Source organism: Pygocentrus nattereri, chromosome 24 (genome assembly GCF_015220715.1).
Source record: "Pygocentrus nattereri isolate fPygNat1 chromosome 24, fPygNat1.pri, whole genome shotgun sequence".
NCBI classification, from domain to species: Eukaryota; Metazoa; Chordata; class Actinopteri; order Characiformes; family Serrasalmidae; genus Pygocentrus; species Pygocentrus nattereri.
This window is the reverse complement of record NC_051234.1, coordinates 9,252,236-9,278,375: the sequence shown is the minus strand read 5'-3', so window position 1 is coordinate 9,278,375 and position 26,140 is coordinate 9,252,236. Positions and strand designations below refer to the sequence as shown.

Here is a 26,140-nt window from a genome sequence, read left to right as displayed (position 1 = left end):
TGAAACATGATTGAGGAGTCTGGATGGTGAACAAAGCAGATTCCAGAGGAAGTTCCTGCTTGTTTTGCTTCGTTAGGAACAGCAGTGTCAGTCTTGGAGGTCCAGCACACTGCACAGTTTGGCCTTTTCTCTGTGAGTTTATGATAGTGTATGATAATACACTATATTGCCAAAAGTATTCGCTTGTCTGCCTTCACACGCGTATGAACTGGAGTGACATCCCATTCTTAATCCATAGGGCTTAATATGATGTCGGTCCACCCTTTGCAGCTGTAACAGCTTCAACTCTTCTGGGAAGGCTTTCTACAAGGTTGAGTGTGTTTATGGGAATTTTTGACCGTTCTTCCAGAAGCGCATTTGTGAGGTCAGATGAGAAGGCCTGGCTCACAGTCTCCGCTCTGATTCATCCCAATGGTGTTCTATCGGGTTGAGGTCAGGACTCCGTGCAGGCCAGTTGAGTTCTTCCACAACAAACTCGCTCATCCGTGTCTTTATGGACCTTGCTTTGTGCGCCCACAACATAATCCCCCCTCCACCAAACTTTACATTTAGCTCTTGTTGGAAATTAAATAAGCTGACTTTTGGCGTAAGGGTGTTTGTTTTGTCACCAGAATATCGCTTTAAGGATATAAGGGACTGGATATCCCTCATAGTGATGCCTAGGTGTTATTTGAGTCACAGCCTGTGTGCTTCATATTTTTTCCTACCATTTTTTACATGATGCTGTATTTGTCTCTGACAGTAACAGTACATTAATAAACATCATCATAAACTGCACAGCTCTGAGCTGTCTGTCTTATTTGCTTAAGAACAACAGCAGCGTAAACAGTCTAACAGCTGCATTCTCAGTGCAGTAATGTGCTTTGTCGTGCTCTTTTTCTCGTCCTGCTCTGACAGTCCATCTCTTCTTCTCCCTGCAGGTAAAGGCCAGGCAGCGTCCTCAGCAGTGTGGGTGAGTGAAGCTCCTGTTCCCTCAGCTCTGTTAGCTGTCTGTGGTTTTGGCAACCGTGATGAAAGACTTTGGACGATCTCTGTTGTTGTAGGGACAGATTGAATTGAACATTTAATAAGAATTCCAATATAAGAATAATATTAGTTCTTCATTGGTCAGGAGTGGTCATGGACCCTCACAGAGCAGGTACTATTTGGGTGGTGAATCATTCTCAGCACTGCTGTAACACTGATATGGTGGTGGTGTGTGTGTGTTGTGCTGGTCTGTGTGGATCAGACGCAGCAGCGCTGCTGGAGTTTTTAAACACCTCAGTGTCACTGCTGGACTGAGTATAGTCCACCAACCAAAAATATCCAGCCAACAGCGTCCTGTGACCACTGATGAAGGACTAGAGGATGACCAACAAAAACTGTGCAGCAGCAGATGAGCCATCGTCTCTGACTTTATATCTACAAGGTGGACTGACAGGTAGGAGTGTCTAATAGAGTGGACAGTGAGTGGACACAGTGTTTAAAGCAGCACGGCTGTGTCTGATCCACTCGTACCAGCGCAACACATAACACTATTCTTTCAGTATCTATTCTAGAATATTTTTGGTTATAAGCTTTTTCACCTCTGGTTCTGAATATTATCTCTGCAAACATGTGTGATGGTTAGATCCTGCTGGTGTGTGTTCACTTACATGCTAATAGTCCCTTGTTATTCAGACTTCTGGATAGAAAGCCACGTTTATGCGCTTTACATGTTTTAAAAATGTAGGTGTTTTTCATTGTTATAGCAGAGGTTCTCTGGAGTTCAGCTATAAATGCCTTTAGGAAGTCATGAAATATTTTTATCATAATTTTACATCTTGTAATATGTAATGTTTTTTAGAAATCTGCTTAAAATTCAATTAGTATTCTGGTCTTTTCAACCATGGCGATTATTGTCCTTGAAGCACGATCAGCATTATTAGGTTAATTCATAAGCATAAATACAAAGGCAAATTCCACATATCAGAGCTTCATCTTTTGGTTTTCAGGTTCTGAGCTTCCCATAATTCTTAGCGGTTCAAGTTCATGTTCAAGTGCTCAGGTTGAGCCTGTAGCTCAGACTGCAAAAATAGGAATTTAGACAAATAAATCTAAATTCTTTATAATACAAAAAGATCATTATTATTGTTTTATCGGTTGAACTGTATATCAGTCAGGCCCTTATGTTCCGATTATTGCGCTGATTAGACCTCTACTAAGAGTGTTCTATGAGATTTGAGTCCCCAAACCATTAAAACGTGCAGTTTGAAGAACCCCGAAGTCGCTCACTCTTTTCCTCTAGAACATTTTAGCAGAACGATATGTCACTAATGAATCTGTGCTGCTGGAGCGCTTTACTTGTTTTGATGGTGTCAGATCTGGAGGTGGTGTCAGATTTATTTTAGTCCTGAGAGTGAGATTAGCATAATGCACCACTGCCGACCCTTCAAAGACTGTGAGAACGCTGCTAAAAGCTACCTGCCGTTAGCACCCTGTCATACTCTGGCATGCAGACTTGTTCTGTCATTTAAAGGCTATTCATTAAACACATTAAACACGTCTTTCAGGGTGTTTCCTGAAGATTTTTCCAAAAGCTGGTTCCTCAGTACATTTCGTAATCAGGCTGACTAGCTGGAATTTTGTATTTAAAACATGTCGTTCCAGCATTTGTGGAAAAACTCCATATATACTGTACGCTGTATGGAACCATTTCCTGCTTAAATAGGCCTTTGCATGGTGAAATGGTTCTTCAGATTGATGGAGAGGGCTCTATATAGAGCCATGCTTAATATTGTGGTTCTTCAAGGGTTCTTCAGTTAAGAAAATGGTTCTATATTGAATCATGAAGACTCAAAAAAGAACCCTTTGCATGATTAAAGGGTTGTTTGCATTATGAAAGAGTTCTTCAGATTGATGGCAAATGTGTTTAGAGGGTTCTGTATAGAAGCTTTTCGAAAATAGTTCTACGCACTTACAATGATGGTTCTTTCAGGGTGCTTTAGTGAAGAAAATGGTTCTATATAGAATCATGAAGACTAAAAAAGAACCCTTTGCATGATTAAAGGGTTCTTTGCATTGTGAAAGGATTATTTAGTGGTTCTTCAGATTCATGGAGAATGTGCTGTAGATGATTCTATGTAGAACCGTTTTGAAAAGGGTTCTGTGTAGCATCAAAAAGCTATTTTATTGTTACAGGCTTGTCACTGAAACGATAGAAGAACCCTTTTTGGGTTCAGAATCCTGACATAATATTCTCTATTAATCTGAAGAGTCATTTCACTAAGCAAAGAACCATTTAAGCATGAAATGGTTCTCTGCAGAACTCATAGTTCAAAATTGAACCATTCCCTTTACTATCCCAGGTTTTCTCTGTTCTCTCTGTGGCCGCTGAGGTCAAAGCCAGTCAGACTGAGCGGAAATGCCACCCTGTGACTTAATTTCTCTTTCATATCGCCAGCTGGCGACATTTAGAGCCCAATTAGAGACCTCCACTCATAACTCCCCCCACAAAGATGATGGTTTTCATTCCAAGCACCCTTGCCCTTTAACTCACAGTGAGCTTGCTGATGATCATCAAAGAGGAACTAACTCCCCTCTTTGTGGGGAGGAAGGATGGTCTTTTTTTTGTTTAGACCAGCCAAAAAGACAATAAATGTGTTAATAGTCAGGCTGAAGCCCAGCTGCTCACTGTTTGCATTTACATGCATTTACATTGTCCGATCATGATCAGATTTCTGCAGTTGTCTGATTATGCAAATGGTCATGTAAACAGCACAGTCTGATTTCTTACATCAGAGTTAGGTCTAGAAATCCAATTAAGAGGCTGGATTTTAGCTCAGTAATCAGATTTCTCCGTGCTGTGAACTCTTACTCTGATTTCTTTCGGATTTCTCAGCCTGAGCCTGTGCGGAAAAAAATGAGCAGCATCGCCACGAGCTAATAGCCCCTGCTATTCATACTGTCAGATGGGAGTTCCTTGGCCTCGTTTATGGACTTTGCATATAAAAAAATTAGGTGTTTTTCGTTGTTATGGCAAAGGATCTCTGGAATTCAGCTTTAAATGCCTTTAGGAAATCAAAGGGTTTTATTATTACCATAATTATTATAAGATATTATCTTGTAATATGTAATGTTGTTTAGAAATCTACTTAAAATTAAATTAGTTGGCACGCGTCATGCGGGCTGCCCCAGTGTTGCGAGCTCCATTTCCCATGAATCCATGGTTGGACATGTGACTTTGGACTTCCTGGACTCATTGGAGACAACAGGGGATCATGTGACCGGTGACGATCTGTCCTGAACCTATCAGCATTCACAGTCGCCGGATTACGGAATGTTTTCACCTGTGTTTACTTGTCTTATGATCACCGTAGTTTAGTATATAAGCCCAGGCTATAGATAGGTTTAGTTGTGAAATATTGTTTTTCTAATAAACTTGCTGAGCGTTCCTTCTGATTGCCTTTACCTGCTTTTGACTCTGACCTGTTCTTGTTTTTCTCGACACTGATTTTTGCCTTGCCCTTTTGGTTCTGTTTGCTGGTATTGGATTTGTGTGTTTGAACTCAACTGTGTGTTGTTGGGCAGTCATGGGCTGGAGGTTAGGGATCCAGCCTTGTGACCGGAAGGTTGCCGGTTCGAACCCCAGAGCCGACAGCACATGACTGAGGTGTCCTTGAGCAAAACACCTAACCCCCAACTGCTCCCCGGGTACTGCAGATTGGGCTGCCCACTGCTCCGGGCAAGTGTGCTCACTGCCCCCTAGTGCATGTGCTCACTAGAGTGTATGTGGTGTTTCACTTCATGGAGGTGAAATTTCCCTGTTGTGGGACTAATAAGGGTCACTTAATCTCATCTAACTCTTTTTGCTTGTTTCTTTGACATTGATTTTTGTATTGCCCTTTTGTTTAGTCTGCCTTGTGAGATGATCACCTTTGTGATCATCTACGTTCTTCTGGCTTTGACCCCCATATGTACTTTGACTCCGTCTTTGCCTCACGTTATCAAACCCACTTTTATGTTTATACAGTACTGTGCAAAAGTCTTAGGCACACAAGACAAATTTTCAAAATCTATTTAAGAAAAGTGTTAATATTTATATATTCGAGATAGAGAGAGAGAGAGAGATATATATATATATATATATATATATATATATATATATATATATATATATATATATAAAATAGTGATTTTATGGATGTCAGTGTGTTGCTTTACCAATTTTCAAACCTCTCCTTGAGGAAGCCCAGTATTATATGTAGTTAAAAGCAACTCCTGGTTTGACCAATCAGTGCTTCAGTAAATTGTGCTCATGATGTAATTGATGATATTAAGTCTCTGTGGCTGTGAAAGTGTCAAGGAAAAATATGCACTCAAGAAATTCTTGTTACTTTTTATTGTTTTTATGTTTATTTGAATTATGAATATGACTTTATTCTAATGTGTATTGTGATAAACTCACTGTGGAGGTGAATTGTTAAAATATTTGCTTAGATGCCTAAAACGTTCACACAGTACTGTATTTTTGTTGATTGTTTCCACCTGTTTCCCACCTGTGTCTTGTGAACCCTTGTTAGGCCTCTAGTATTTAAGCCCTGTGTTTTCCTTAGTCTAGCGCTGGTCTTTGCTTGACCGTGTTTGATGTTTGTTGGATGTACTGTTCGAAGTGTATGTGTTGTTTGAAGAGTTTTGTTTATTTCTGGTCTGTTTGGAGTTCTGTGTTCGTTTTGTCATGTCTGTCCCTCCTGCTCTCCGTATTGACCATGACCCTGGATTTGCCCTTAATAAAAGTTGCTTATCTCGTATAAGCGTATGCGTCCGCCTCCTCGCTCCCCACCATTACAATTTTCAGGTAAAATGGCGCAATGTTTAAAAATCTGCAGCATGAACTTTGAGTTTTATATTGCATTTACGTGATGTCTTCTTTGAGTTTGTTGGCTGTTTGTAAAGCAGAAATCTGATTACTATCTGACTCATGTAGACCTGGAGTTTCACATTATCTGACTACTCAAGTGCATGTAAACACAATGATTGGATTACTGATAAAATCTTCTGCAGTTATGAGATAATTATGCGCATGTAAACGCACTCTTGTGTCACTTTCAGAGTTTGTGAGTCACCTTAGGCACTAAGGATGTAATGAATGTAATGGTTCTTTTCATCATGAAGTGGATCTTCAGACTGATGGAGAATATGCTGTAGAGAACAGGTCGCTAATAGGCGGACCGTGGTCCGAGTCCGGACCCAGACTCAGTCCTGGACCTATCACCGATAAACTGTGGGTTGTAACTTTTCTAGCCTTTAGGGTAGCTTTAGCGGCCCAGGAGACTCACAGACCAATCGCATGTGTTGTAAATATCACACGTGACGCTACTCAGCCAATCAGATTGAGTGAGGCACACACGGGGCGGGACGAGGTGAGAAACAGCAGTCAGAAAAGAAAGTGAGTCAGAGGGACGTTATTTCACATGCCGTGCTTTAAAAAGAGAAAACTGACAAATATTGTTTAAATAGCACTGAATTTTACTTTATTTGATTTGACATTCAGTTGTTGACTGTGTAAGATCTACCTACTAGGCTTCTTCAGTAAACAGTACATGGCACTGAGTCATGATGCAAGTTTGACATTATAATGTTCTGGACCTTTGCTTGAGGAAATTTTGGACCTTAATGAATTTTAATTAAAGACCCCTGCTGTAGATGGATCTATAAAGAACAGTTTTGAATAGGGTTGAAACAGTAGAAGAAAGATTTTTGGTGATAGACAGACATATTCTCCATTAATCTGAAGAACCGTTTTGCCATGCAAAGACATTTAAACATAAAATGGTTCTGTACAGAATTCATTTCGGAGTCACCTTAGACACTAAGAATATGATTTCATTCCACTCGCAAATACATCACGGTACAGGAAAAAAAACATTATGATTTCCAATTCATGTTGACTTAAAACCCATCCAGTGTTCTTTTGAATGAGCGTGCCATGTTTCTAATGCTGCTATGTCCTATTGGCTGTGCAGTTGGGGGCCTGTAGCACCATAATGTTTCAGCAGATGGAATGCGACTGGGACACACACATACATCTTGACACCCACTTAGCTGGTGTGTGTTCTAAACCCATCCTGGAGTGAGAGAATCTGAGACTCGTAGGCAAATCCCTGTTAAGCTGCTTTGCTCTGGTGATGAGTTCTGCTGCCAGTCTTCAGAAGAACCAGTCAAAAGTCAAGATACAGGCTGCATTAATGCAAGCTGCCTCTGGATACAGCCAATCATCTTCTGCCGTATTAGCTTTGTAGCTGCAACTGAATAATTCATAGTAGTTGCTGAATAATAAGCCTGGCCTAAACAGCATTTACATGTTTCTGGTGTTTCTGAAGGTATATTTCAATGCACATTCTCAAAATCCCCCTTAAAAAATTATATTTATCGCTGTTGTTGGAAGAAATCCTTGCCCTAATCTCCATTTTTGACATTTTCCTTCTCCAGTAAAGTTACCATTTTGGAGATGTGAGATTTTCTTCCGACAACATTGTTTTATGATTAACCGTAATTTTTAGTATGTTTGTTACTGCAGTTTAAAATATGTGTTAATGGTCAGGCTGAAGCCCAGCAGAGACCCTCCCTCTAGTGCAGGCATGTCAAACTGGGGTCCTTCCAGGCCAAAGTGCTGCAGAGATCAGCGTTTACCCTCGTCTGTGGCTCTGAATTCAGTTCATGAAGGCCTTGCTAATTAGCTGATGAGCTGAATCAGGTGTGTTTAATGAGGCACAGTGCTGAAGCAGTGTTTTGGCCTGTGAGGACTGGAGCCTGACACACATGCTCGAGTCAGAGTTGGCAATCCTTGGTGTAAAAGGCGTAGCAGGTTGCAGGGAGGCCAGTGTGCGCTGTGCTATGTGTGCTTGTACAGTATTCCAAAAATATGTCTCTCACAGCAGCTCTGAATGCTATTAAGATTAACTGCAATAGCAGTAACTCTCTTCTGTAGTGCGAATGTATGCAGAACTAAATAACTGTAATTTGATTGGCCCCTCCCAGTCCTGTCCATGTGTTGTGTTTTGGTCTAGTCCGCATGCTTTTTGTTTTGAGTCTCAGTCCAGCCCCCTTGTTGTCTGACTCTGCTTCTGATTGTTGCCACCTGTGTTTCAACCTGTGTCTTGTTATCCTTAGTTAGCCCTCGTGTATTTAAGCCCTGTGTTTGCCCCTTGTTTTCGCTGGCCTTTGTTTGATATGTGCTGAGTGTGCTGATTGTTGGATATGTTTGATTGTGTTTGATGTGCTGTCTGTATGTTTGATATATGAACTTTATTATTTTGTTTGGTGTTCGTTCTTCCAGCCCCCGTTGTGGTTTTCCTGCGTCTCGTTCGTTATGTCTAACGCTGGATTTCTTCGTCTTGGCTCATTGACCTTAGACTGTTCTGACTACGACCCTGGATTTGCCCTCGATAAACCTCACTTTTCTCAGCACATGTGTCCACCTCATTGCTCCGCGTTACACTATCAATGTCCCCATGTATTATAATAGCAGTGATCAGTAATCATTTCTTCTAAACTAACTTTTGGAAAGTATTGTTGTCATGCTTTTAGCTTTCCTTTATTGTATTCTGTATATTAGCTGTTCAGTCTCCTCAGCTTCGACGTCTTCTCTTCCCCACTGCAGCCTTTATGAGTGAAAATCCTTCAGCTTCTGGCTCACAGTGTGGGCCTCTGTAGCCAGGTTGGGTTCCCTGTGGAGAAAATGACCCATTTCTCTTCACTCTTCTACTTCACACACTGTGAACAGTTAAATATTTTCCTAATGCTTAATTAATGCACCGTCGCATTATTTGCACACTGCAGTTGTGTGGGTGAATCCAAGAACAACCATTCCATTTGTGTGGAGCAGTAATGCCTGAGGTTTAGCACAAGAAAGTGCCTGCATTTTGGATCTCAGTGATCTTTTTGAGCTGTGCGACATTAATACTTTGACTCATCATGAAATGCTGACATCATGATGTGTTGTGGGCTTCAAATTCTTTAGGAAACAATTCAGTGTGTTTTGAACTCTCAGGTTTCAGATTTCACCATTCATTTATCTTGGTGCAATTGCAAATTGTTGGTAATACTTTACTGTCAGGTACTGTTCATAAGGATACGTGACACCTACATAAGCTTGTATTGACATAACCCTACGTGTGTATGTGTGTGTGTGCGTGTATGTGTGTATATATATATATATATATATATATATATATATATATATATATATATATATATATATATATATATATATATATAATGTGTTAGCCTCGTAGCTCCACTGTAAAACTGGAGTTAGCGCTACCCTAGTTTAAGCTTCCATTGTTAGCTGTATTAGCTTTGTAGCTCCACTGTAAAACTGGAGTTAGCACTATTCTGGTTTAAGCTTCCATTGTTAGCTGTATTACATTTATGGCATTTGGCTGACGCTCTTATCCAGAGTGGCTTACAGTTTGATCATTTTACACAGGTAGGCGAAGGTGGTGTTAGGAGTCTTGCCCAAGGACTCTTATTGGTATAGTGTAGGGTGCTTACCCAGGTGGGGGATTGAACCCCAGTCTACAGCGTAGAAGGCAGAGGTGTTACCCACTACACCACACCAACCACCTGTAAAACTGGAGTGAGCACCATTCTGGTTTAAGCTTCCATTGTTAGCTGTATTATAAATATTCTAAATATTCAGATGTTTTGTATTTTTCTGAGTTCACTGACATTTCCTCTCATTTCTGAAAGCTTTTTTGAATCTTTCTTGGTTATACACTGCAGTCTATCCAAACATATTAGCTTTAACTAACAGAGGAGCTGTGGCTGTTGTCATTTCATTTCAGGACATGGTGGATTGGTGGACATAACAAAGGTGCATTTGTTGGGTTATATGTTTACTCACTCTCTGCCCCCTCGTCTGTTGGGGTCTTCATGACTTCAAAGAGTGACCCATGGAGACAAAGTGGCCTTTATTACTCAGGCTAACTAGCCTGATGGTTGTGCTATGTAAGGGAGCACAGATGAAGCCCCCTCCTCCGACTCCAAATCAAGCTTTTCGCCTCCTGCATGTGTGACCATACTGTGGTTGCCATGGTGACAAGGCTGGCATGTCTGAAAACTGATCATGGCTTTGATGCTAAGACAGCAGGCAGGGTAGATGGAAAAATCCAGAAGAGAGAAATGGGCTCCACACGGAAAGACAGAAGCAGTGTGGAAAACCGTCAGCATTTACTATGAGTTACTCAGTAACTTCTAGTATTTTTTCAGTAACGATTGATTATGCAGTATCTGCTATGAATTATTAGACAACTATTCAGTATCTATTATGAATTAAGTTATCTAGTAACTGCTATAAATCATTCACTATCTAATCCGAGTTATTCAGTAATTGTTCAGTAATGATTATGTACTTTCAGTAACTAGTATACATATTCAGTAGCTAGCATGAATTATTCAGTAACTGCTATTTATTATTAATTATTGTCTCTCTTTCTCTTTATAATATTAATTATTAATATTAAATAACTACTTAATGTATAACTATATTTTGTAGTTCTGTAATATTAATAATGCAATTCCAGTAATTATTATAAATTATTCATAAACCACTATGAATTATTCAGTCGCTATTATTATAAATTATGTGATACCTAGTATAAATTATTCAGTAAATGTTTAATGTTGATCGTGTGCTTTCAGTAGATATAGTATAAATTATTATAAGTATTATAAATTGTTCCATCACTTATAAATGCTTCAGTAATTACCTTCAATTGTTCAGTACTATGTATATTTTCAATAACTTATATGAAGTATTACCTGCTATAAATTGTTCATTAACTACTAAAAATATTCAGTAACTATTATAAATTATACAGACACTATGAAACTAATACACTTGTTGTAATTTTGACATTTAAAAAATCTTATTCATTACCTACTATAAATTATTCAGTAAGTATTATAAATTATTGAGTAACTACTGTGGATTATTAGTAATTGTTCAATATTGATTATGTATTTTCAGTAACTACTATAAATGTTTATACCCTTATGCATATATATATACTCCTTTAAATTATTCATTAATTATAAGTTATTTAGTAAACAACATAAATTATTATTGAGTAACTACTATGGATTATTAGTAATTGTTCAATAATGTAAATGTTTGTGTATATGTATATATATACATTGTTATAAATTATTCATTGTTAAGTAGCTACTATAACTTATTAAATTGATGTTATAAATTATTCAATAACTGCTATAAATTATTCGGAAATTGTGAAACTTCTATGCAGGTTTTGTAATAATGACAGTGAGGAAATGAAGACCGATAGTCTGAAGTGCTTTAGAGCTACTAAACCACTGTACATGGTTTGAGGCAAAGATGTGATCATAGGCAGATATGAAGGAGGGGTCAGTAGAGTCCAGACACAGCAGAAGGAGATGCTGAATCCTCTGCATGTGTGACATTTTTCCACAATAAAGCAGCTGAACTGACCGCAGAGTGGGAGATTTAGTCATGTTGAAATCCAAAGCCCAGTTTCCTTCACCGTCTGACTGATATTCACAGACAGATTAGAGACGCAGACAAAACAATTGGACCCCTGCTCTGTCCTCATCTGCTCGGCCTTTCTCCCGTCACAGTCTTTCATTTGTTTTCCTGAGGCGTCACTTCTGATCTAAAGACACTCGCTGCCCTGTCTTGTTCTGTCAAGGTTGTGTCATCTAATGGTTTTTTTGTTTTAGTTGTTCCTTGTTTTCTGTGTCTCCACCTGCTTTGTTTTTTTTGGTGTCCAGAACTGCACTAACTTTAACCTTATGGAGCTGCAAGAAAAAAAAATCCTCTGTCTACATTTACACTAAGGGGATTTTAGCCCACCCAGCTCAGCAAAACACTTAAATTATGTTCACAGTAAACAACATAGGAAATTATTTTTTAAAATGTATTTATTTACTTATTTTGTGATGTCACACTAGCATTCAGAAGTTCGGAATCATGACTTTATATATCACTGCTTATATATCGACATATCACTGCTGTCGGAACATTTATGGCATTTTGGCTGATGTTCTTATCCAGAGCGACTTACAATTTGATCATTTTACATAGGTAGGCCAAGGCGGTGTTAGGAGTCTTGCCCAAGGATTCTTATTGGTATAGTGTAGGGTGTTTGCCCAGGTGGGGATTGAACCCCAGTCTACAGTGTAGAAGGCAGAGGTGTTAACCACTACACTATCCCAACCACTCTCACAAAAAATCATCCAAAATGGGAGATATGGAGAAGGTAAAAACATACTTTACTTTCAGTGTAAATCAATGGAAGCCAGACTTTTTCCCATTTAATTTTCAGCCATTTTTTTGGTCCATTTGTCATGAAATTTACACACAATATACAGGACAACAAAAAAACTGAAAAACAATACAAGGTTTTGTTCCGACAGCAGCGATATATATATATAAAGTGATTCTATTATGATGCTTGTACTCTGCAGCTTCACAGTTTCTAAATATTAAGCAGGAAGCTGGAAAAAAGAAGAAATTTTTACAGTAAATTATAACTTATGGTATAAGTTATAAGCAACAAAGTTCAAATAAAACAGATATCCAGAATGCTTTGTATTTGAAATGTGACTTCAGGTCCCTAACTTGGGAAGAAATTATTATAAATAAATAAATACAATAAATGATTTATCATTTAATGACTTTTAGATGTTCCCCCAAAAATGAATCTCTTAAAATGTCAGGCTTATTATTCAGTAACTACAGGGACTTTAATGCAAACGGACTATTCTTAGATTATAGAAGGGCATAATAAAATTCAGGGCCATTTAAAGCATCTTCCATTGTTTAGCATATCTCAATCTGTATTAGTTAGTACTAAAAAAAAATAACAGTAATATTGCAGACTATTGACTTTGCATAATGTTGCATATCGCTGCTGTTGGAAGAAAATCTTGTATTGCCAAAATGGTCATTTTACAGAAGAAGGAAAAATACTTGAGTTTTAATGCAAGTCAGTGGAACCAGAATTTTCCAAGTCATTTTGTGCCGTTTCTTTTGGTCCGTTCATCATAAAATTTACACATAATGTAAAGGACAACAGGCATTTTTGAAATATGTCAAAAACTGAAAATCAACAAAAATGGAGATAGAAGGTTTTGTTCCAACAGCAGTGATATAATGATTGTGTATTTGGGTTCATATTCCACTGTAACGCTTATTCTAATGAAACAACTCCACATGGTTTGGGGCAAATGTTTGATGTTTTAGACATACAGTTAGCCTGGTACTAATTGGTGGGGTAAAAGCTTTCCTGTGCAACAAAGTGGGCCCAAAATCACAAAACATTAAGGTTTTAATGGTTCTAATAACAAACCATTAAACATAGAGCTGCAGTAGGACAGTGTGGGAGAGCTTTTCCCTTTGGTTCCTTTAAATGTTGAAGTCTTGTAAATTTGCAGCCTTTTACAGAAGAATCTCAATATTGATCCACTCAGCATCGGTGGCTTCATACAGCTGAAAAGCATCGCCAAGCTAGTTTGTGTTTAATTTGAGACCAATCTGGTCTAAATCTGGACTTGGACCAGCCAAAAGCATCAGTAAAAACGGGTATATTTTGGGTTTGGCCCCCAGGAGTGTGCTTTTTGGCCAAACCATCCCTTTAATATAATTCCACCTCTGTATTTTTTGGTTAATACTAATAACAATAATTATTATTTGTGACGTGAATAACAGGACATGTTTTTCTGTGTTGAACAGGTGATTGAATCTCTGGGCATTATGATCTATAAAGCTCTGGACTTCGGTCTAAAGGAGAATGAGGAGCGTGAGCTGAGCCCACCGCTGGAGCAGCTCATCGACCTGATGACTAACACGGCCGGCTTGGACGCTGACCCCTGCCCTGACGAAGGCTATGAGGCCACTGAGGAAGAGGAGGAGGAAGGGCGGGGCTCCAGCAGTGGGATCCGCCGCTACCGGGACGTCCTCAAGGTAACCTGTCACAGCGTTTTACCGTGGCTTTAATGAAGCACAAGCAGTTTAAATCTATTACAGTGAGTTTTTACTGTGTTTCTAACCAAACACTGCGATTTTATTGTCCAGTGCTTCTTTGCATTTTCTGAGCCAAATTACTCACTGATGCTGACGTCACCGCTCAGGGATGTCATGCTAGCTAGTTTAGGTCGGGTCTGCTGAGCGTTCTGATATGTCCGCCATTTGTAGCTTAAATAGTTCTGAAGTTTTGAAGACTCAAAGTCCCAAGGGTTAAATAGCCGGGAGCCACCAGTGGGCAGACTTTCACTTCATACTATCGCTTTAATGAAGCACAAGCTGCTTTAATCTGTTACAGTGAGTTTTTACTGTGTTTCTAACCAAACACTGCGATTTTATTGTCCAGTGCTTCTTTGCATGCAATACACCTCAAAGCTGTTGTTAAAGGTGGGTGTTGTGATGATCACATGTTGAACTTGGGCTGCGATTTTTAAGGTTTTACTATTGGGATCCTTGGGTAATTGGGTGTAATTGTTTGGTATTTGAGTAAATTAGAATGGTAGTTACAAAGTATTGACATGAGACAGTCATACATGCCTTATGTTGTTATTTTCAGAGGACCCTGGGCTACTCAGATGTGCAATTATTTGACATGTAAATGCTAATAGAATTTTGATATCTTTAAGAATTTGGCAAATGTTTTGATCAAAAATTTACCTAGCACCTGCAAAATTAGTAATAATTTTTTTTTTAAAAAGAAAAAAAAAAAATCATCCGTCTATATTTACAGTAAGGGGATTTTATCCCACCCAGCTCAGCAAAATATGGAGCCCCGCTGGTGACGTCCTGTAGAAATAAAAATAATGCACGGCCACGGTTTAGTAAAGCGTGGGAACAAGATCCTAATGTGTGGCCACGATTTAGTAAACCGTGATCTCGTTCCCACGCCTTGCTAAGTCATGGCCATGACATAATCATCTCATTCCCATGCCTTACTATGTCGTGGCAAGGCATTAGAATCTTGTTCCCTCACATTAATAAAGCATGACCACACATTATTTTTATTTCCACAGGATGTCACCTACGGGGCTCCGTAGCAAAACACTTAACACGATGTCACACTAGCATTCAGAAGTTCAGAATCAATATTTTGGAATCATGACTTAATATATCACAGTTTATATATCGACGTATCGCTGCTGTTGGAACAAAACCTGATCATTAAACTTGCACACAATGCGAAGGGCACCAGCTGTTTTCAAATGATGTCAAAAACTGAAAAACAACTAAAAAAGGAGATACAAGGTTTTGTGTTTTTGATCAATTTTTGATCAAGCACCTGCAAAATTTTGTGCATTCTTGCTTACAGAGATCTTGCAAACAAGTGATAACTTTTCAGACTTTGTTAGTCTGGAGTGGACACGCAGGGTAAGCCCTGATGGCCAACATGGTGTGTGAATTGCATCTCTGTTTTAACCCTTTTGTTTCCATATAAAGGCTAAAGCAGAGCTAATAGCAGGTTTTACAGTGATCCGGCTGTGTGTTGTGCTGTATTTCTGTGTTGTGTGATGTTAGAGCTGGTTTGTGTCACTCTGGTTAGTCGGGGCAGGTTGCTCTGAGTGTTCTGGTGTGTGAATCATGTCACTGTTTTTAACCCTTTGTAATATGAAGGCTAAAAGCAAAGATGTAATATAAGTAGCGAGTGGGTTGAGGGTGATTTTGGAGTTAGATTGCTGACCGATGGATGGTCACAGGTGGATGAAATCACTCTGCATTGCGTGGCAGAGTCTGATGAGTGATCTGATGTGTGAATCATATTGCTGTTTTAGCCCTTTGTTGGAATATGAGGTCTAAAAGTAGAGCAATGATCTTAGGATTTTGGGTGATTTTCTGAACCGAATTACTCACTGAAGCTGACGTCACACGAACCAGTTAGGTGGGTCTGCTGAGTGTTCTGATATGTGTATCATGTCTGTAGCTTAAACCCTTCTGAAGTTATAAAGGGTAAAATTCAACTATGCATTTTGCAACGGTTAAATAGGAAGGAACCGCCAGTGGCAGACTTTGATTCTTTACTTCACTAACTGAAGAATAACTCAACCAGTTTGCATAGCTTTCCATGTAATTACTGATTAAGAAGTCTTTAAAAAAGGGCAATTGAATAGACATTAAATTATATTCATATAATTTTGTATAGGCAGGTAGCTAAGGCTGTGTGAGTGACACACATACCCACACTGAGCACTGAGTTTTTGCTCTGGCTGGACTGTCAGGGCCTTTAGCTGTACTGTATGTATATTACATAATCTCTGCCCATGAAAAAGCATGACGCTGCTGGAGTCTCCCAGCGCAGGCAATTGGGAGTAAAAGCGCTGATGAGATGTGTTTTAAGCTCCTGTCTCAGCGCACACACTCACCATCACGCCATCTTACTGTCCCTCAGTCTATATCAGTGTCTACAAGTACGTACACGGGGGACTTTGGTACAAATCTCAGTTCCAAAGACGGAAAGCTGAACTTTGTAATTCCACTTTGACATGTATATAGACGAAAACAACTTATCAGCTTTTTTTTGTGTAAATATATTGTTGCAGTCCAAAAAATATTCTTTACTTTTAATGTAAATTAAAGAGATTTTGGAGCATTTCTATTTGTTAATTCATCATATAAAGGAGAGCTGCTGTGCTCAAATGATACAAAAAAAATGGCTTTTTTAAGACAGCAATGATGTTATTATACTGAAATTGATGCCTGCAACACATTCCAAAAAAGGTGGGATGGGGCCGTCTAAGACTGGGAACGTAATGAAATCTTAAAATCTTAAACAGGTGATGCAATCATGGTATAAAAGGAGCATTCAGAAAAGGGTGGGGGTCACCACTGTGCCAAAAATGCACCAGCAAATACTCCAACAGTTTAAGAACAACATTGCTCAAAATGAGTTTGCAAGGATTTTAGGTGTTTCGCCCTCTACAGTGCATAATATCTTCAAAAGATGATAGAAGCAAGGCTGAAAACTGGCCCATAAACTTGCACATCTGTGAAGGCATTTGCTGGCATCTAGACACATTTCCATCAGAACTTGTTCCATCAGTGCTACTGAAGGAAATAAATGTGTAATTCAACTTGCATTTTGCAAGATAATAAGGTAAACAGGTTGTCTCCTTTTCTACCCACAAGCACAAACGTGGTTTGGATAAGGTCAAAATCTGTACTTTCCACACAATTTCTCTGCTGGATTTAATGACCTATAGATTAGGAACAACACGTATAATATGAGAGCAAGATTTTGTTATTTCTGGTGAGGCTTCTGAGGATTAAATGTCAGTTTCCTAGAAGAGACTGTGTGAGTTTATCTGGAATTAAACGGGTGTTTTATGCTGTGCTGTTTTGCTGATAGAGTAACAAATGCACAGGCTGGCATCCTACAGAATCAAGCAGAGAGTGACTCACTAGACCGTCTGTCCATTCAGCACTAACTAGGACTAGGATACTCACATGCCAACAAAATGAGCGGTGTACAGTACATATGTGTGTGTGTGTGTGTGTGTGTGTGTGTGTGTGTGTGTGTGTGTGTGTGTGTGTATGTACACACTATGTGGACAAAAGTATTGGGACACCTACACATTACTCCTACAGGAGCATCTATGAATTTCATTCTAAGTCCATAGGCATTAATATGGAGTTGGTCCCCTTTTGCAGCTCTAACAGCTTCCACTCTTCTAAGAAGGTTTCTACAAGATTTTGGAGAGTGTCGGTGGGAGTTTTTGCCCCCAGCGCTTGGTATTGTGGATTTTGATCTTGCGGTTGTATGTAGCTGCTCATGGAAACCCATTCTACTGCCAGTGTTTGTATATAGCTGAAGTAACTTCACTGTAGTGTAAACATCATCATGGCTATTAGAGAACTTGCTCAAAATGGGAATAATTTGTGACTGCTTGCCATATTTTCGTATTTTAAGCTGCATTTATTTTATACATGATCATTTTTACTAGAGCTGCACAATATGTATTGTTTATTATCTGTTATCATGCACAATCTTGACCTATGCAATATTGATATAGGTACAGAAGGCTGGGATATGCAAATGAGCCCTTTCACCAGTTATAGTGACTTTGCAAATAACGTTAAATATTCAGTATATATTGATTTTACAGATTTTTAGCACCTACTAGGAGTTATTTAGTAACTGATATGAATTATTCATGAACTTCACCACCTGATTCAGTAATTTGCTATAAATCATTTAGGAACTACAGTAACTTCAGGAAATTATTCAGTATGTACTATGATTTCTTTCTATGAATTATTCAATATTTACTATAACTATATAAGTTATATAGTATGTACTAGTGGTGGGGGAAAAAATCAATTCTTGGATGCATTGCGATGGATGATTCTGAATCAATTCATAAAAATGTCAAAAATCGATTTTAAAAATATTTAATTTATAACATAAGTGCAGCGTTTGGACCATCTGTGGTGGCACATAACAAAAACACACATGGATGAGTGAGAAATCCGACCGGTACCCACTGCATTTTATCCTTTCAACAAAAATCAAACCACCTTGGGAGCCGCAACATTTAATGCCCAATATAGTATAGGTTAAAAAATATGAACAAAAGCACAGACTCACATTGCTCTGCTTTAAACTTTAGCTACAGACACTTTCCTCCCGTCTCCGATAGGAAACGTTTCCTTAAAAGTAGAAGTTTCTTGTAAAACGTCTCTCAACGTTCGACCGTTTTACGAGGCTGAAGTCGCTTCTGATTCTGCAGCTTTTTGTTCAAAGTTTCCCGTTCCACCTTAAATTCTGCCCAAGGCACCAGAATGTAAATGGGGCACCATTTAAGGTGGAACGGGAAAAATCGACTTCATCTTTGCAACTTTTTAGTGTTTGACAGTCTCTTGATACAGATTTAGCGTATCAAACTGCAGTGCTCATAAATGTAAATAACTCCAAATGTTCGTCTTAAATCTCTCTTTGCTGTTGCGTAACATTACTAGTTTGACAAGATGCCGTTGCTCTGTGACGTGCAGTCTGAATGCCAGCCTTCAGGGTTATATGGTGGTGAGTTAGCAGAATTTGCTGCCAACCAGAGGACCGTCAAACAAGCGGAGTCTAAGCTTCCACACAATTCAGAAACAAACGACAAACTCTATCACAGCTTTTATTGCCAAGGATTTGTGTCTGTGCTCAATCGTCATTTAGAACCAGGGTTTTTGTGCGATGTTGCTTGCTTTGACACCGAGATACAGTGACCCGCCTCAAAGATATTTCACTGACTCCGCGATCTCCACGATCTACAGCAGTGAAATGTATTGCACTGTGCTGTGTTTAATTCTGTTCCTTTTTCTCTGTGGTATCAACATGGGCTTTTGCTTCTAGCAGTATCTGAGGACTGGCTTTCTCTCTAACCTATTTGTAGCTAGCAATGATAAGTTCTCTAGATAAACCAAGCACTTTTTGTAAGTCACTCTGGATAAGAGCGTCTGCTAAATGCGGTAAATGAGACCAAAAAAAAAAAAAAATGTAAACGAGACCAAAACTGAAGTTATAGAATCACTGAATTAAACGAGTAGGATAGCTGTAACGTGTGCTGCGTGGACACCGCCTGACACAGGATCTTATGCAGCCGTAACATTTTAGCACAGGTGAGTGACAGCAGCGTCTAATGTGCTCCAAACAAGAGCAGTGAATGAGTCTTCCAGTTCACTAACCACAACACTTCTGTTTGTTTTATTAATAAAAGATATTGGAAGTAAATTAAAAGTACAAAGTCGTCGCACAGTGAGAAAACAAGAAATCCTATATAGTAAAAAAGATGCATCAAGATGCACTGATAATCGTTTACAGCCTCTGAACCATAATCGAATCGAATCATGAGGTGCCCAGAGATTCCCACCACTAGTATGTACTGTAATTTACTCAGTAACTACTTCAAATTATTCATAATGTATCTACTATAAATTATTAATCATCTCCTATGAATCATTCATAATCTTCTATGAGCTATTCAGGAACTACTGTGAAAGTAATTCGGAAGTTGTGTAGTGAGTAACTGAAGTGTGAATTTGCATATTGACCCTTAAATATGAAACATGAAACAGGATAACTGATAAAAAGCCTGTTTTTGTGTTTTCTCTGTAGTTGTGCACGTCTCACCTTCCGAGGCCAGAGGACGCTCCTGCCCACTACCAGGCTGTGTGCCGCGCCCTGTACGCTGAGACCATGGAGCTGCGGACCTTTCTGGACAAGATCAGGAGTGCTAAAGAAGTGAGGAAAACAGCGCTCCTGTAAAACATCACGCATTTGTATGCACAACCTGTCCAGGACATTCCGGAGCTGTTTCAGCTCATCCAGCTCTGTGCATTCTTAGCACCGTCTAAACCAGCTTCACTGTTTATATTGAAACACACTAACTTCAAGCATCTAAAAGAATGGTTTGGCAAAAAATCAGTCGTACACTTTTTTCCATGTACGCCAGATGTAGTTGAGCAGCCAAGACCAGCCAAGGATCGGCGTCCTTGTTTTGGTGCTTTGTCAGTTTAGCACTGGTGCTACAATGCTAATGTTGCTAGCAAGCAGTAGAAGTCAATAGTCACCTAAATGTTTTCTGTAAATACATCCTCAAAACTTGTCTCAAACCACTTAAACCACATCCAGCTCCTCATTTAGGTGGCACAGATTTGTTGATTTATGGCTTATGACTTAATGTGAACTAGAAAAATGACCAAAACTTTGTCACATAGCTGAACACATAGCTGAGGGGATTCACTGTAGACAAAGATTAACAGGTACAGTCGTCAGCAAAACTGTCGTGTTTTCTTGCTTTTTTTTAAGTGAAAATATGTTAACACATCCTCAACTGAGGACAAACCTCAGCAAATCTTAATGACTATTTATTTGCTGAATTTAACATTTTAGGGAAAAAAGGTTAAATGTGATCTGTCCAAAAGTTGTGACACATTTTATAGTTGATCATTTTTACTGTACATATACCACATCGACAGGTCTGTACAACCTTAACGAAGACCTGGACGTGGTTGGAGCGGCTTGAGAGGAGTTTTGGGGGTGTATTTACAGAATGGATTTGTGTGACCATTGACTCTTAGTGTTTGTTAGCAGCGTTAGCCTCATAGCTCCACTGCTAATGTAAATAAAGCACCAAATCAAGAACACCTCGCCTTGGCTGACCGACTATATCTGGGGCAAGTGGGAAATTATGTTTTCAGCAAATAGTTTGGCATAAACCTTTATCTTAAGATTATGGAAAACATACATTTAGTAAAGTATGTGCTCATTTTGACTGGCACCGAAGTGCTTCTTGAGTGCTAACCGTGCTAATATTAGTTGAGAGCTCACAGGATTCAAATAGCTCTATGCAAATGAGATAATAATAGTAACTAGCCAGCGCTAGCTTTCAGCCTTGGGTGAAGCATCTTTTCAGAGTCATGCTGGACCTTCACGGATGGATGAGCTATGACCTTATACAGCATGTTTCCATGACCTACGGCTACATGTTTCAGCCATGCTTTAGTACAGTCCAGCCAAAGGGCAGCAGCTAATGGCAAACTCCTTGATGTTGTTCTACTGGACACATACAGTTCACAACATATGAGGCATAAAGACCTTCCAGTTCATTCTTCACCTGTGTCCTATTGTTATATGGTGAATGGCTTGCATATAAAATAACATACAACATGCTATATGGATCACATACAGTTGATCATATGGATGATGTTAATTCTACAAGATAAAGTGCACAATGGAGTGAATTATTATGTTGTTAATTATACTCATTCTAATAAATAGAAGGAAAGGAATCGTCTAGAGGTTGTTGATTCTAACTCTAAATAATTTAGCATCTTGAAGAGGCAGCCCCTTATAGCACTCAAGTTTATTACCAAGGGCAGAGGGATCCGTAAGCTGTAACTGAAGCTTACCCCGTCTGATTCAGGCTAAATAAAGATTTTATGGGTGTTTAGCTAAGCTCTTTCTGCTGGAAATGCTGCTGAGGATGACACTGTGGGTGTTAGTCCCACAGGAGCCCACCAGTGGTGGACCTAAGTGCTTAAGCAGTTTTTTTTGCATCATTCTCTCATGTCTGTGTGTTATTAAAGTATTTCCATTTTTTTGTGACTTTTGCTTTCACTCCAGTAGACGTGAAAGAAAAATGTCTTACTTTTTACACCAATATTTTCTGCTGCACTTTTTTGTCAATTTATGCCAAATAATGGACATAAAATTTGATAAAGTTTTGATAAAGCTGTTGGACACCAGAACTTCAAGTACATTTTTGTGTCACTGGTGAGAAGCTCTGCTCTGCTCAGAAGTGGTTTGATTGTTAATAGTGCCTCCTTGTGGGGAATTTGTAGCCTGCCAAATGTGAGTGAGTTCTATGATGCCCTTAATTCTAAAACCGCTTTTTCGTTTTTTTTCAGTCAGGCTCGGCATGTGTATACACACGTGTATGTATATACACTATATTTCCAGAAGTATTCACTCGTCTGCCTTCATGCACATATGAAATTGAGTGAGATCCCATTCTTAATCCATAGGGTTTAATGTGATGTCGTCCCACCCTTTGCAGCTATAACAGCTTCAACTCTTCTGGGAAGGGTTAGGAGTGTGTTTATGGGAATCTTTGACTCTTCTTCCAGAAGCGCATTTGTGAGGTCAGACACTGATGTTGGACGAGAAGGCCTGGCTCGCAGTCTCCGCTCTAATTCATCCCAAAGTTGTTCTATCAGGTTGAGGTCAGGACTATGCAGGCCAGTCAAGTTCTTCCACACCAAACACACTCATCCATGTCTTTATGGACCTTGCTTTGTGCACTGGTGTGCAGTCATGTTGGAACAGGAAGGGGCCATTCCCAACACACCACTGCATTTGACGCTTTGCATTGCGCTTGGTGATGTAAGGTTTGGATGCAGCTGATCAGCCATGGATACCCATTCCATGAAGCTGTCTATGCTGTTCTTGAGCTAATCTGAAGGCCACATGAAGTTTGGAGGTCTGTAGCGATTGACTCTGCAGAAAGTTGGTGACCTCTGCGCATCCGCTGACCCACGCTCTGTCATTTTATGTGACCTACCACTTCGTGGCTGAGTTGCTGTCATTCCTTATCGCTCCCACTTTGTTATAATTCCACTGACAATTGACCATGGAATATTTAGTAAGGAAATTTCACCACTGGGCTTGTTACACAGGTGGCGTCTGATCACGGTACCATGCTGAAATTCACTGAGCTCCTCAGAGCGACCCATTCTTTCACTAATGTTTGTAGAAGCAGTCTGCATGCCTAGGGGCTTGGTTTTATACACCTGTGGCCATGAAGTGATTGGAACACCTGAATTCAATGATTTGGATGGGTGACTGAATACTTTTGGAAATATAGTGTGTATATATACATATACATATGTGTGTGTATACACTTGCCAAGCACTTTATTAGGAACATCTACCTAATCATGCAATTATCTAACCAGCCAATCAATGTGGCAGAAAGTTTGGTTCATAAAATCATTCACCAAAAGTTGGGAAGCAGCTTCAAGTAACATTCATAATGGGGGAAAATATGATCTCTGTGATGATTGTTGGTGCCACGTGGGCTGGTTTGAGTATTTCTATAATTGCTGATCTCCAGGAATTTTCATGCACAACAGTCTCTAGAGTTACTCAAAATGAAACAACACACAGCTTCAGCTCTGCAGACAGAAACACCTTGCTGATGAGAGAGGTCGGTGGAGAATGGCCAGACTTCAATGACCACTTTGTAACATTGTTTCGAGCAGAAAAGCATCTCAGAATGCACAATATGTCAATTCCTGAGGAGGATGGGCTACAACAGGATAAGACCACATTGGGTTCCACTTCTGTTAGTCAGTGCAACATGCCATCAGGCTAGCCTCAGAGGAAAAGTCATATCATTTGTGCTGTAACTTTTCTCTTAGTATCAGATACAAATGACTGAATATTAGCAGTGTAGGCTATAACAATACTGTATTCAACCTTTACGTCTGAAAATGCTTGACAAATTCTGGTGGAAAACTGATAAAAATATTGTGTTGGTTTGTACAGTCATATGCCTTTACTGCAAATTTTCAAATTTTAGTGCACAATTTCTTTTGCACATGCCACATCTTATATTTTTGCCCAATATGTTAAATACAGAGCACTTGTGCATTAAAATTTTCAGGAGTGTGAACTTATTTTCACTTAAAAAAAAAAAGCCATCAAAACGTGGAATTTGATCATGGAATTTGATCATGATCTGTTTGTCCTCTCCTACTCTGCATATTCGTCTTGTTAAGGCGCTTGTGTCCTCTCCCGTTGGGGGTTTTCTGTTACTGCCTTGCGCCTCTTTCATTTTCTGCTGTAACAAAAGCCTGATGTAAAGCAGAGGCTGTTTAGCTGCTCTGATTGTATGTTATAAAAGCCACCAGAGGCTCTAAAATCAAACACTGCCACTGAAAGCTTTACTCACTGCAGAGCCTCTATTATAGCCCGGGGCGGAAGGTAAATACAAGCAAACCCAAGCAGGTTTTCTAAAAGCTTCATTTTTCAAGTGTTATGCAACTTGATATAATCACAGTATGGTACTTTGGTTATATTACTGCATATTATGACTGTGATATGAAAAAAACACATTGCTGAAATACTAATAACATGGTTAAGATTGGCCTGCATTATTTTGACTACAATTAGTTATGTTGAATTACATGAATACCTTAATTCATCAAAAAAACAATAGAAACTCATCTAATTCATGTAAGATGTGGTGAGGATGTTAATTTAGTGATTTATAGAGGCTTATCTGCGTATAACAGCAAGATGATATTAAAAAGTGACAAATTGTGTATATTATCATGGTCTGAACAAAATCTGGGATCTCCAGAAAGTTAACTTTTTAGAATATTAGAACTTTACTGATGGTTGTAAAATGCATTTTGAGCCTGTGATTGAATGTTTTATTTCACCTCTGATTGGCCAGAACCTACGGAAGATGGAGGGTGATACGACTGATGATCCAGCCAGAGACCTGAATGAGTTACAGAATGCAGACTGGGTGAGTAACTCTTGATATAAGCATCATGGTTGTGACATCACATTTACATATTTACATGACTACCAATTCAGCCTCCAGCAGTTTAGCCCCACCCATTCAGCCTACAGAAGTTTAGCCCCACCCAGTCAGCCTACAGCAGTTGAACCCCACCCATTTAGCCTACAGCAGTTTAGCCCCACCCATTCAGTCTACAGCAGTCTAGCCACACCCTTTGAGCCAACAGCAATGCAATGTATTTTAATAATTAATTATTTGAATATTGTTTCTAAATTTGTGACTGTATTCTCTCCTGTTCAGGCACGATTCTGGGTGCAGGTGATGAGGGACTTGAGGAACGGAGTGAAGCTGAAGAAGGTGCAGGAACGCCAGTACAACCCCCTGCCCATCGAGTACCAGCTCACACCCTACGAAATGCTCATGGACGACATCCGCTCCAAACGCTACAAACTGCGCAAGGTCATGGTAAGTCAACACGAGCGCACATGCTATATATACTGCCTGCAGAAAGGGCCACACAAACAACCAGTTTAGATTCCTCTCTGTAAAGCTGTCAGTGTGGATCAGGCGGAGTGATGTTCACAAACAATCTGGATGAGTCCCGAATGAACCAGTCACAGACAAATTTCTCCATGTATTCAATGTAAAATCATTGTTGTTATATTAGCAGTGATATTATACAAATAAAAAATTAAAATGAAATAACCTCTTAAATAACTTCTTGAGACCTAAAACGCACTTCATCATATTCTTCATAACTTTCATATTTCATAAGCTACATTGAAAAGGTGGGTGTCATAAGAGAGCTGTAACTCTTCTTTCCAGTCAAATAGATGGTGATGTCATTTTAATCCCTTATAATGAAAGAAGCTGAACTCACATTTGTTTCTAATGAAAGTCGACTCATTTTTCCACAAATCTGGGCTATAAACTCATGAAGCTCTCTGTGCTGTTCTTGAGCTAATCTGAAGGCCACATGAAGTTTGGAGGTCTGTAGCGATTGACTCTGCAGAAAGTTGCCGACCTCTGTGCACTATGTGCCTCAGCATCCGCTCATTTTACATGGCCTGCCTCTTTGTGACTGAGTTGCTGTCGTTCTCAGTCGC

The 26,140-nt window shown here is 39.3% G+C and overlaps 1 protein-coding gene across 2 annotated transcripts in view; it reads left to right on the top strand.

Moving 5' to 3' along the window:
* The window catches only part of spire1b (spire-type actin nucleation factor 1b), a 48,307-nt gene that overhangs the window by 4,038 nt on the left and 18,129 nt on the right, over window positions 1–26,140 (top strand). For both annotated transcript variants that reach the window (XM_017695805.2, XM_017695804.2), the window contains exons 2-6: window positions 921–952; window positions 13,733–13,963; window positions 20,118–20,243; window positions 24,963–25,037; window positions 25,335–25,499. In XM_017695805.2, the coding sequence (XP_017551294.2) occupies window positions 921–952; window positions 13,733–13,963; window positions 20,118–20,243; window positions 24,963–25,037; window positions 25,335–25,499 (629 nt within the window). The remainder of the gene's footprint in view (window positions 1–920; window positions 953–13,732; window positions 13,964–20,117; window positions 20,244–24,962; window positions 25,038–25,334; window positions 25,500–26,140) is intronic.